At 41.7% G+C, this 12,316-nt stretch overlaps 1 protein-coding gene across 1 annotated transcript; it reads left to right on the top strand.

Annotated features, from left to right (window-relative positions):
• The first annotated feature begins 243 nt into the window (after positions 1-243).
• Positions 244-12,100, top strand: bmp3 (bone morphogenetic protein 3). The gene is made up of 3 exons (XM_063018056.1): positions 244-496; positions 6,936-7,852; positions 11,909-12,100. Exons 1-3 carry the CDS (start codon positions 244-246, stop codon positions 12,098-12,100), a joined length of 1,362 nt encoding a protein of 453 aa, XP_062874126.1.
• Positions 12,101-12,316: the final 216 nt, after the last annotated feature.

The raw sequence follows: 12,316 nt of genomic DNA, 5'->3' as shown, positions 1-12,316 counted from the left end.
CCAGTCCAGCTTCACCTTCATATGAAAGCCGAGCACTGACGCGATTGGCTGCCTCCGCGCGCACAAAACCCGGAGAGCGCGCGCCAACCGTTCCACACACACACACACACGTGCGCGCGCGCTCATACATAGGCACGGAGTTCTGCAGTAGGGCGAACTTTAGGTTCCTGAACGCTGCTCGTTCGAGTCTCTCTCGTCTGATGCCCGAGCGCACAATTCTGCGCGTAAAGTGTTCGCGATAAAATGGATCTCCTGCTCGTTCTGCTGCTGGGATGGAGCTGTCTGTGTTGTGGATACTGCGCCATGCTGAAAGATCACCATCGTTCGACTGGAATAACGAAGGACTATGGGCACAGAGAAGTCGAGAGGAAGGAGTGGAAGAAAGCTGAGCAGGATACCGTGTCGGAACACATGCGGATGCTCTACAGCAGATACCTCAGTAACGCGTCCCCGCTGCGCGATGGAAACACGGTGCGCAGCTTTAAAGCACATATGGGTATGTTTGCACCATTATTGATTGCAGGCATTTAATTAGGAATGATCAACAGATATAAATGCACTAATTACATATTATTGTTATTGATGGAGTGATTGTAGTTTGACTAGGGTGAGCAGAAATCCACCTGCTGACCCAGCCCAGCTCTGCACACACGGTCACTGGCTTATTACCAAGGGTTTAGGAAACTGTGGGTATTGCAGAATACTTATATATGCATGTATACATTAACTGGGGATAGATAGATAGATAGATAGATAGATAGATAGATAGATAGATAGATAGATAGATAGATAGATAGATAGATAGATAGATAGATAGATAGATAGATAGATAGATAGATAGATAGATAGATAGATAGATAGATAGATAGATAGATAGATAGATAATTGGGGTATATGTAGTATATATATAGTATTCTGCAATACCTGCAATACCTCCAGTGTAATTATAACATGAAACACACATGTAATAAGTGCATTTTACTCCTATAAATAAATAAAATACCATATATGTTTATAAGTACATATATAAGTAAGTCATTTTTAATAATTAGGAGGGTCAGACCCCTCCAATCCCCTCATAATTCAAACCATGATTATATTAAACATGATAACATGAAACACACCTGCAACATGTGCATTTTACTCCTATAAAGAAATAAAATACTATATATGTTTATAAGTAATCCACAATACCACCAGTTTCATCCATAATTACTCAGCTGGGGCATAAACACCACTAACACCATACCTGTTATATCTGTTATCATTATATTCAAAGTGTGAATTATACTGTGACAACTGGGGGGATTGGTTTGGTTCAACTGCATATTGATTAAAGCTTATATCAGATAGTGTCTAGGTTAGATAGCACACACACAAACTTGTTTTTACCATATTTTTAATAATTAGGAGGGTCAGACCAAGTAATTCCCCCTGTAATTCGAACCATGGTTATATTAAACATGATAAAAATGGAATACACCTGCAATACGTGCATTTTACTCCTATAAAGAAATAAAATACTATATACGTTTATAACTAATCGGCAATACTTCCAGTTTCGTTCATAAATACTCAGCTGGGACATAAACACCACTAACAACATACCTGTTATATCTGTTATCATTATAGTCAAGGTGTAAATTGTAGAGTGACAACTGGGGGGGATTGGATTGGTTCAACTACATATTGATATTAAAGCTTATATCAGATAGTTAGATAGCACACACACACACAAACTTGTTTTTACCATATTTTTAATATTAAGGAGCGTCAGACCCCTCCCAATCCCCTCATAATTCGAACCATGATTATATGAAACATGATAACATGGAATACACCTGCAACACGTGCATTTTACTCCTATAAAGAAACTTTATAGGAAACTGGGGGTATTGGAGATTACTTATAAACATATATAGTATTTTATTTCTTTATAGGAGTAAAATGCACGTGTTGCAGGTGTATTCCATGTTATCATGTTTAATATAATCATGGTTCGAATTACAGGGGAATTACTTGGTCTGACCCTCCTAATTATTAAAAATATGGTAAAAACAATGTGTGTGTGTGTGTGTGTGTGTGTGTGTGTGCTATCTAACCTAGACACTATCTGATATAAGCTTTAATTAATATGTAGTTGAACCAAACCAATCCCCCCAGTTGTCACAGTATAATTCACACTTTGAATACAATGATAACAGATATAACAAGTATGGTGTTAGTGGTGTTTATGCCCAAGCTGGGTATTTATGGATGAAACTGGGGGTATTGTGGATTACTTACAAACATGCATAGTTTTTTATTTCTTTATAGGAGTAAAATGCACGTGTTGCAGGTGTATGTCATGTTATCATGTTTAATATAACCATGGTTCGAATTATGAAGGGATTGAGGGGTCTGACCCTCCTAATTATTAAAAATATGGTAAAAACAAGTGTGTGTGTGTGTGGGCCAACTAACTTAGACACTATCTGATATAAGCTTTAATCAATATGTAGTTGAACCAATTAAATTCCCCCAGTCGTCACGGTATAATTTACACCTTGACTATAATGATAACAGATATAACAGGTATGTTGTTAGTGGTGTTTATGCCCCAGCTGGGTATTTATGGATAAAACTGGGGGTATTGCAGATTACTTATAAACATATATGTATTTTCCTCCTAATTAACTTAATGACTAGCTGATATTAGGTTTAATCAATAGCCAGTTGACGCAATCTAATTCCCACCAGTTGTCACGGTATAATTCACACTTTGAATATAATCAATCAATCAATCAATCAATCTCCTCGGCTGCTCCCGTCAGGGGTCACCGGCGGATCGTGATCTGCATTATTGATTTGGCACAGTTTTTACGCCGGATGCCCTTCCCGACACGACCCTCCCTATTTTATCCGGGCTTGCACTACAATGCACTGGTTTGTGCATCTAGCGGCTGGGTACCTATAGGACAATTCAGTGTCTGATTGGGACTGTGGGAGGAAACCGGAGCACCTGAAGGAAACCCACGCAGACACGGAGAACATGCAAACTCCGCACAGAAAGGACCCGGACCGCCCCACCTGGGGATCGAAACCAGGACCTTCTTGCTGTGAGGCGACAGTGCTACCCACTTAGCCACCGTGCCGCCCACACTTTGAATATAACAACAACAGATATATTTATGGTATTTATGCCCTACATTGTAGAAAACAGCCATTACAGTTGATCTATGCTAATGTACCATCCAAGGAAACAGAACTTTCACCAAATGCTGTATTTAATACGTAAATATGTCGGTGCCAGACTTAATTACAGATGAAATGTCACCTTTTGGCTTTTGTTTTGCTTTAATTAATGCTAATTGACCACAATAACATCATGCGTTGTGTTGAAAGACGAGTTCTCTAATCGTATGATACAAATATCATATATATTGGTCTGTTTATATGGTGTTTTATTGAAATATTTAAAGCCCTGGCTACTTTAAACCAGTATGTAACCAAAAGTTATAAAATTATATAAAAAATTATATATCCTGTGGGTTGGTGGTGGCATAACTATTCAAATTAATGAGCTTTTTTTGCCAACTTGCTAACTGGCGCCACCTTAGTTTTGTTTCCACCTGTTTACAACAAACCAGAGATTCTCATTCTCATTTGACTAGATAGATTAGATACATTAAATTTATATTAAATTATTATTATTAATATTTAATAATACATGCGCATGTGTATGTGTATGTATTAACGTGAACCATGCAGCGTTCCATACAGCCCTGTTTAATGTAGCACCTCAAGCTAGTGGATATTCGCTTGTATTTTTTATTTTTTTAATCTGACTGGTCAAATTAAAAATTAAAAATGTATGCAGGTAAGACATAATACCTTAAATTAGTCCGAGGGAGTTATGAAAAATAGAAAATCTGTAGGTTTATATTTAAAAAACAAAAAAAAAGTACGAAATATATTTGAGAACCCACATTAAAACACATTTTCACCGCTGTAAAATAACTAACTCAGCACAAAAGTTATGGTTTTGTGTTCTTTATATTATATCGATATTTTTAACTCACTCACATACTTTCTCACATTTATTTTGACATGTTCTCCACTAAGGAGGATGTTATTGCAGTCAGTTTTGCATCACTGATGCAAAAACCTACTACAGTGCCAATAGCTCCCTCTTGTGAAGAAACATCTGCACACTAAACATGAATGTGTGAGTTATGAGATGTCCAGGTCCATAAGGTACACAAGTACACTATATTGCCAAAAGTATTCACTCACCCATCCAAATCATTACATTCAGGTGTTTCAATCACTTCCATGGCCACAGGTGTATAAAACCGAGCATCTAGGCATGCAGACTGTTTCTACAAACATTAGTGAAAGAATGGGTCGCTCTCAGGGGCTCAGTGAATTCCAGCGTGGTACCGTGACAGGATGCCACCTGTGCAACAAGTCCAGTCATGAAATTTCCTCACTACTAAATATTCCACAGTCGACTGTCAGGAAGCGATTGGGAACGACAGCCACATAAAATGACAGGGCGGGGTCAGCGGATGCTGAGGCGCATAGTGCGCAGAGGTCGCTGACTTTCTCCAGAGTCGATCGCTACAGACCTCCAAACTTCATGTGGCCTTCAGATTAGATCAAGAACAGTGAGTAGAGAGCTTCATGGAATGGGTTTCCATGGCCGAGCAGGTGCATCCAAGCCTTACATCACCAAGCGCAATGCAAAGCGTCGGATGCGGTGGTGTGAAGCACGCCGCCACTGGACTCTAGAGCAGTGGAGACGTGTTCTCTGGAGTGACGAATCACGCTTCTCCATCTGGCGAATCACGATCCGATGGACGAGTCTGGGTTTGGTGGTTGCCAGGAGAACGGTACCTGTCTGACTGCATTGTGCCGAGTGTAAAGTTTGGTGGAGGGGGGATCATGGTGTGGAGTCGTTTTTCAGGAGTCGGGCTCGGCCCCTTAGTTCTAGTAAAAGGAACTCTTAATGCTTCAGCGTACCAAGAGATTTTGGACAGTTTCATGCTCCCAACTTTGTGGGAACAGTTTGGGGATGGCCCCTTCCTGTTCCAACATGACTGCCCACCAGTGCACAAAGCAAGGTCCATAAAGAGTCCTGACCTCGACCCGATATAACACCTTTGGGATGAATTAGAGCAGAGACTGCGAGCCAGGCTTTCTCGTCCAACGTCAGTGTCTGACCTCACAAATGCGCTTCTGGAAGAATGGCCAAAAATCCCCATGAACACACTCCTAAACCTTGTGGAAAGCCTTCCTGGAGGAGTTGAAGCTGTTATAGTTGCAAAGGGTGGGCCGACATCATATTAAACCCTATTGATTAAGAATGCGATGTCACTCAAGTTCATATGCGCGTGAAGGCAGATGAGCGAATACTTTTGTACCCCACAACTGGATACACTTCTGCCAACAATCTTCAGTCAGGGATCTCTAAATACATCCTTAAATACATGCAAAAGTCACAAAGCAGCTTTGCATTAAAAATAAGCCAGCCAAGACAGTAAAAGACGGTTTTGATTCAGCACCAGTGACAACTGATGCCCACCAGTACATAAAACCACCCTCCGCTCGTCCCTACAGTGGTACGCGAACACCTGTCTTGTAAATTAGTAACAAGTAAACTAAATAAAAACACTTTAAAAAGCCACAGCACTTAATTACAGGTTCCTTTTTTTTCCCCCCGACGTCAATCTCATGCCCTGCGTCTTCCCAGATTAAAGGGTATGAGATTGGCACCGTGTGCACGCTGGTTAAAGAAAGTATTGCTTCCAACAGACTGCATTCCAAACCACATACGAGTGTGTTAAATTAGTATAAATAGTACGCTGACATGTTATTTCGTTGAGTTCTGAGGCAGAAAACGACATACACCGATCAGCTCCGCTTACCATATAGAAGCACTTTGTAGTTCTACAAGTACTGACTGTAGTCCATGTGTTTCTCTACATACTTTTTTAGCCTGCTTTCACCCTGTTCTTCAATGGTCAGGACCCCCACAGGACCAGTACAGAGCAGGTATTATGTGGGTGGTGGATCATTCTTAGCACTGCAGTGACACTGACATGGTGGTGGTGTGTTAGCGTGTGTTGTGCTGGTATGAGTGGATCAGACACACTCACTGTCCACCTTGTAGACGTAAAGTCAGAGACGATCGCTCATCTATTGCTGCAGATTGAGTTGGTCATCTTCTAGACCTTCACCAGTGGTCACAGGACGGTGTCGGCTGGATGTTTTTGGTTGGTGTACTATTCTCAGTCCAGCAGTGACAGTGAGGTGTTTAAAAACTCCACTCATACCAGCACAACACACACTAACACACCACCACCATGTCAGTGTCACTGCAGTGCTGAGAATGATCCACTAAAGTGGGCGAACAAAGCATGCAGAGAAAAATATGGACTACAGTCAGTAATTGTAGAACTATTACACAAAGTGCTCCTATATGGTAAGTGGAGCTGATAACATGGACAGTGAGTGTAGAATCAAGGAGGTGGTTGATCGGTGTATGTGTATGCCAACAGCATATAAGGGTTCTAACCTAGGCAGCATGGGTGTATGTTCTTGTGCAGAGGGAACACTAAAGAACTTGGCTGAACCTTGAAGTCTGATGTTTCTTGAGCTTGGGTGGCACAGCAGTCGTTGAGTCTGCCACGAGTCTGACCAGCCTGATTGGACAGCCATAGAACATAGAAATTGGCTTTGTCTGAAGAAGGAAAGTCTAGACGGAGAGTCTCCTCCATGCTACTGTCTGGTCAAGGCACTCATGTGCAAAAAAAATAAAATACTGAGAGCATAGCATGTTCCTCCTGTTCCTCCAAGCTCCTCGTAAGCCGGCCGGTAAAAGAAGGAAGATGGACTGCACTTGTCCGGCCTTGGCATCCAGTAGTAACAGTAACTTTTCTGTTTCTATCTAGGCACCATCAACAACAAGCATCTTCAGATCTTTAACCTGACGTCGCTAACGAAGTCAGAGGACGTTCTCTCAGCGACGCTGCACTACTACGTCGGAGACCTGCACAACAGCACTCGGAGATGCTTACGATTCAAGACCTGCGCTCGCCACGGCCTCAGACGACACGTCTCAGTTCGTCTGAGGATCTGGAGCTTCAACTCTGCGGAGAATAAAACGAGAACCCTCGATCACTTCTCCGTTAACGTCTCCTCGATGTACCGGGACTTAATATCATGGCAGTGGAGAGACATCACCCGCGTGGTCAACCAAGCCAAGCGTAATAATGAGCTTCTAATCGGGATCTCTATCGATTCGCAAGGACAACAACCTTGGACGAAGACGTTCCCAGACCGCCACCCGTACATCCTGGTTTACGCCAACGACTCTGCGATCTCGGAGTCCGAAAGCGTCGTGTCCACCCTGCAGAGACACAAAGGCGGTTTAGTGCCCGGACTACAGAAACTCGGACTGCGCGACCCCAACCATAACCGTAACCATAACGGCTCCGCGCCGCACAGGACGAAGCGCTCGGCCAGTATCCTCCTACCCCTGCAGAACAACGAGCTCCCGGGCCCCGAGTACCCCTACGAAATCCACACCTGGGACGAAACCAGCCCGTACGACCCCGTCGAGAACAAGCCGGGCAAACGGCCGCGCAAGAAACCTCGCAAGAACCCGCGAGACAAGAATCCACTCTTGCAGTTTGACGAGCAGACCATAAAGAAAGCTCGGAAGAAGCAGTGGATCGAGCCGAAGAACTGCGCCCGCAGATATCTGAAGGTCGACTTCGCAGACATCGGCTGGAGCGAATGGATTATCTCTCCCAAGTCTTTCGATGCCTATTACTGCTCCGGGTCCTGTCAGTTTCCTATGCCGAAGGTAGGTCATATATTTTGGGTCACACGGTTCTTTTACTTTGCTTTTTAGCATGAATACAATTAATTTGTTTTAAATTAGGTGATTGTTGCAGACATCCCAAGGCCCCCAGAAGTTCCGGGAGTCTTCCGCATATACATAGAGGCTCCCTGATGCCCGCAAGTCAGATAAAATCTCCCGGAATCTAGAACGAGCGGCCAAGAGCGACACAAACGCGCACGCAGGCGACACAAACTTTTTTCCCCGATCGCGTATTAAATCCGTAATCTGATATACAATCTAGCGCACTGTGTAGGGAACATAAATCAATTGTCTAACATACTGTCTAGTGCACTATGTAGGGAACATAAATCCGTGATCTGATGTACAATTTAGTGCACTATGTAAGGAACATAATTAATTATCTAGTTATACTTTCTAGTGCACTATGTAGTGAACATGAATGCGTTATCTAATTCATAATCTAGTGCACTACGTAGGGAACATAGATCCGTGATCTGATATGCAATCTAGTGCACTGTGTAGGGAACATAAACCAATTGTCTAATTCACCATCTAGAGCACTACGTAGGAAACATAAATTCATATCTAAAATACTATCTAGTGCACTATGTAGGGAACATAAATCCGTTATCTGATATACAATTTAGTGCACTATGTAGGGAAAATAAATCCGTTAACTAATGCGCTACCTAAAGCATTATGTAAGAAACATAAGTCTATTGTCTAGTACACCATCTAGTGCACTACGTAGGAAACATAAATTCATATCTAAAATACTATCTAGTGCACTAAGTAAGGAACATAAATTCTTTTTTTCATATACAATCTAGTGCACTATGTAGGGAACATAAATCTATTATCTTTCACACTATCTAGTGCACTATGTAGTTTACATTAATGTGTTTGTGACGCGAACAGTTAGCTTAGTAGCTCAGTAGCAACCCCTAAAAGGTCTGTTATCACCCATATCCTTTGGTGTGTGCGAGAGGTTTTTTAGATTTTTTTTTTTTGGGCTTGGGGAGTCGGGGTCGAGGTCCCGGGGTCCGGGGGTACCTCCCTGAAATGAGTTTTTGCAACTTGGGATGTCTGCTGTGGTGCTATTTGGATACAGACTATCCAAAGCAAAGACTCGCCAAGCAAAACCGCCACATACTTACATACAAACGGAGAATTGTCGCCACCCAGTGGTCAGATAATGTAAATGCACGTTGCACCTTTTAAACAGACTTGGACCATCAGGACAGGAATCAAGCAAGAAATAGTAATAATAACAGCTTTAATTACACAATTAATGAGAAAATTGTGTAATTAAAGCTATTTGAGCATTTAAGAGTGTATTAAACAGACCTTACACACATATTCTACCTCCTTACAGAATGTATGGCATAATTTAAGGTAATACACCAATTTAATTAAATTATACTAAATGTATAGACAAGTTGTGGTCAGATACAGACATTTAGATGCTTCTTTTTTTTTTTTACTGAAAATCTGCCTTAGCACAGAAAACTTAACCCTTTCAGAATTGTTATATGACAACAATAAAAATGCTCTGTGGTTCAAAAATATTTCACCTTTTTATAATTAGTAAGGACTACAGGAGCTGGTGTGTCACATAAAGGCTGTAAAGGAATATATAATGCTGATAAATGCAACAATAAGTACTGGAGATTATGAGACATAGGAATATAGAAGACAGGAACAAGTAAACTTAGTTTAGTATCAAATACTGTAGCTCAACATGGACGGCAGTAATAGTCAAATTGACAAGGATATGAGTTAGCACCATCAACAAGCTACGATTGATGAAAGCCTAGGACTGACCAGAGGCCATGTATGACTGTAAAGCCCTGACATTGAAGAAAGAATAAGAAAGACATCCAAAAATCGCTGAAAAGGAAGATGACAACCACTGAGCGAGCCACAAGTTACGTTACTTTAGACAGGTGATGAGGCGCATACATGACAACATTGTAGGCAGTGTTATGACGGGACCTGGACTGCCAAATAAATCCCACAAAACCCACTAAAATTCAGTACACCCACCCACCAGTACACCCTGGACCCCAATGCATAGCGTTTAGCAGATACATTTAAGGCAAAGTGACAATCCAAACAATTGAGCGTCAAGGTTCAGGTTTAAGGACACAGCAGTTGCAATCTGGCAGCCCAGAACTAGCAACTGTCTGATGGCTAGTGTGATATCTTAACCATAAGACCAGCTGATCTGTTCTGTTTTCAGAGTAAATAGAGCCTAGAACTCTAAACTCAAACTATGGAAGCATTACCTGTAAACGGTATTAACTGGCATTCATACTGTATATCAAAACAATAGAAAACCAGCAGTGCCCATGTTAAACCCGCAGAGACAAGCATGGATTAGCAACCAGGTAGCGCTGGTGTATGTCGTTTCTTACCAGAAAACAAAGAGTTACTAAAAGATTTGCTAATAACTTAACGCGTGTGAAGTAAGTATCATTCTACCTAAACATATCTGAATATTTATTGGATTTTAAGACTATGAAGTAGCCGCTAATTGTACAGTATGTAGCTATGCGAAGCAAACATTATGTAAAAAAACACAATTTAGAACGATTTTTACCTCAGAGTTTCATGCTCTTAAAGAAATTATATCAAGAAAATAAGAGATACTGGAGTGCTAACTAGCTTAGCCGCAATGCTATTGGACTGCAACAAAAAACTAACAATGGACGTATTTGTGGTAGCGCTAGTAATTGCTATTAGGTAGCCTTTAATTGTACAGTATACAGTATAAGCTAACTAGTTTGCAAACATTATTTAAAAAACACAATTTAACAAAACAGGAGTTACTGTAGTTAATAATTACCAGATGGTGCTAACTAGCTTAGCCTGAGGAAAAACTGCAGGGAAATGCTATTGCACTGGTACAAAAAGCTAACAATGTCTAGCTATTTAGCTAGATTAGCTAATAATCTAACACCTGTGAAGTAAGTATCATGCAAACTAATCATATCTGAATATTTATTGGATTTTAAGACTATTAAGTAGCTTCTAATTGTACAGTATATGAGCTAACAAGCTATGCAAAGCAAACATTATGTAAAAAAACATAATTTAGAAAGATTTTTACCTCAGTTTCATGCTCTTGGGGAAAATATATCAAGAAAATAGGAGTTACTGTAGTGCTTGCTAGCTTAGCCTCAATGCTACTGGACTGGAACAAAAAACTACAATGGACGTATTTGTGGTAGCGCGAGTAATCGCTATTAAGTAGCCTTTATTGTACAGTATATAAGTATATAAGAAAGAATTCAATCAACAAAATAGCTAACTAGCTCAGCTTGAGGACAAACTGCAGGGAAATGCTATTGGACTGGAACAAAAAGCTAACAATGGCTAACTTTTACATTCACAAACAAACGCCAAGGGTTAATTATGGACAGAAGCAGCTGGACTCCACTGAATTAAGACTATAATATGACACCAAGGTTTGCATTTGCTTTGTATAGGTGTATAGTACCCTGTATATGGCTTGGGTCTTGGGTTTGGACCACAGCAAAGAAGACACTGGTGGCTTACTGGTTCTGGACCAATACTGGACTATTTAAAGTCCCTGGTTCAAGGGCCGCTCAGGTGGCGCAGCGGTTAAAAACACACGCTGGAACCAGAGCTGGGATCTGGAATACATCGTATCGAATCTCAGCTCTGCCTGCCGGCTAAGGCTGAGCGGCCACATGAACAACGATTGGCCTGTTGTTCAGATATGGGCGAGACTAAGCCGGATGGGGGGTCTCTCTCATGACTGGTGCAATTACGACTTTGTTGGCTGATTGATGGCGCCTGAACAGAGATGAGAAATGAGTGCTCTCAGGGTGTGTCTCTCCGAACACAACTCGTCAAAGTGCAGGTGATAAAATGCATACGGCTGCTGCCCACGTGTCGGAGGGGGCGTGGGTTAGCTTCGTTCTCCTCAATCAGAGCAGGGATCAGGCATTGGTTAAATCGTTGAGGAACCTCCTTAACCATCAAGTCTTGACCAGTAAAATATTAAAATTGTACCTTTTATCCTTTTAGTCGCTGAAACCTTCCAACCACGCCACCATCCAGAGCATCGTCCGAGCAGTGGGCGTGATCCAGGGCATCCCGGAGCCATGCTGCGTCCCCGAGAAGATGTCCCCGCTCAGCATCCTGTTCCTCGACGAGGACAAGAACGTCGTCCTGAAGGTCTACCCCAACATGACAGTGGACTCCTGCGCCTGCAGATAATGCCTCGTTTTACTATCATCATATTTTTTTATAATTACCCAGCAGACCTTTCTGGATCTTTCTGGACGTCTCGCCCCGTCTGATTTCCGTTTTGCACTGGATGAGAGACTACACGGACGTAGCTGAGGGAAGACGATGCATTCAAGTCTGAATGGGTTTTCCTGAAGGAGACACTTGGTTCACTCAGTACAGAGACGCTAAAAAATCATCCACATT

The sequence above is a fragment of the Trichomycterus rosablanca genome, chromosome 21, assembly GCF_030014385.1.
Source record: "Trichomycterus rosablanca isolate fTriRos1 chromosome 21, fTriRos1.hap1, whole genome shotgun sequence".
Classification (NCBI taxonomy): Eukaryota; Metazoa; Chordata; class Actinopteri; order Siluriformes; family Trichomycteridae; genus Trichomycterus; species Trichomycterus rosablanca.
Note: the sequence above shows the minus strand (reverse complement) of the source record. Positions and strands in the feature narration are given on the sequence as shown.

Bases quoted from the DNA above. Each gene is read 5' to 3' on its own strand.
- bmp3 (XM_063018056.1), top strand. From the start codon at position 244: ATGGATCTCCTGCTCGTTCTGCTGCTGGGATGGAGCTGTCTGTGTTGT. The intron at 497-6,935 runs GTATGTTTGCAC...GTTTCTATCTAG, and splicing joins CAGCTTTAAAGCACATATGG to GCACCATCAACAACAAGCAT. The intron at 7,853-11,908 runs GTAGGTCATATA...TTATCCTTTTAG, and splicing joins GTCAGTTTCCTATGCCGAAG to TCGCTGAAACCTTCCAACCA.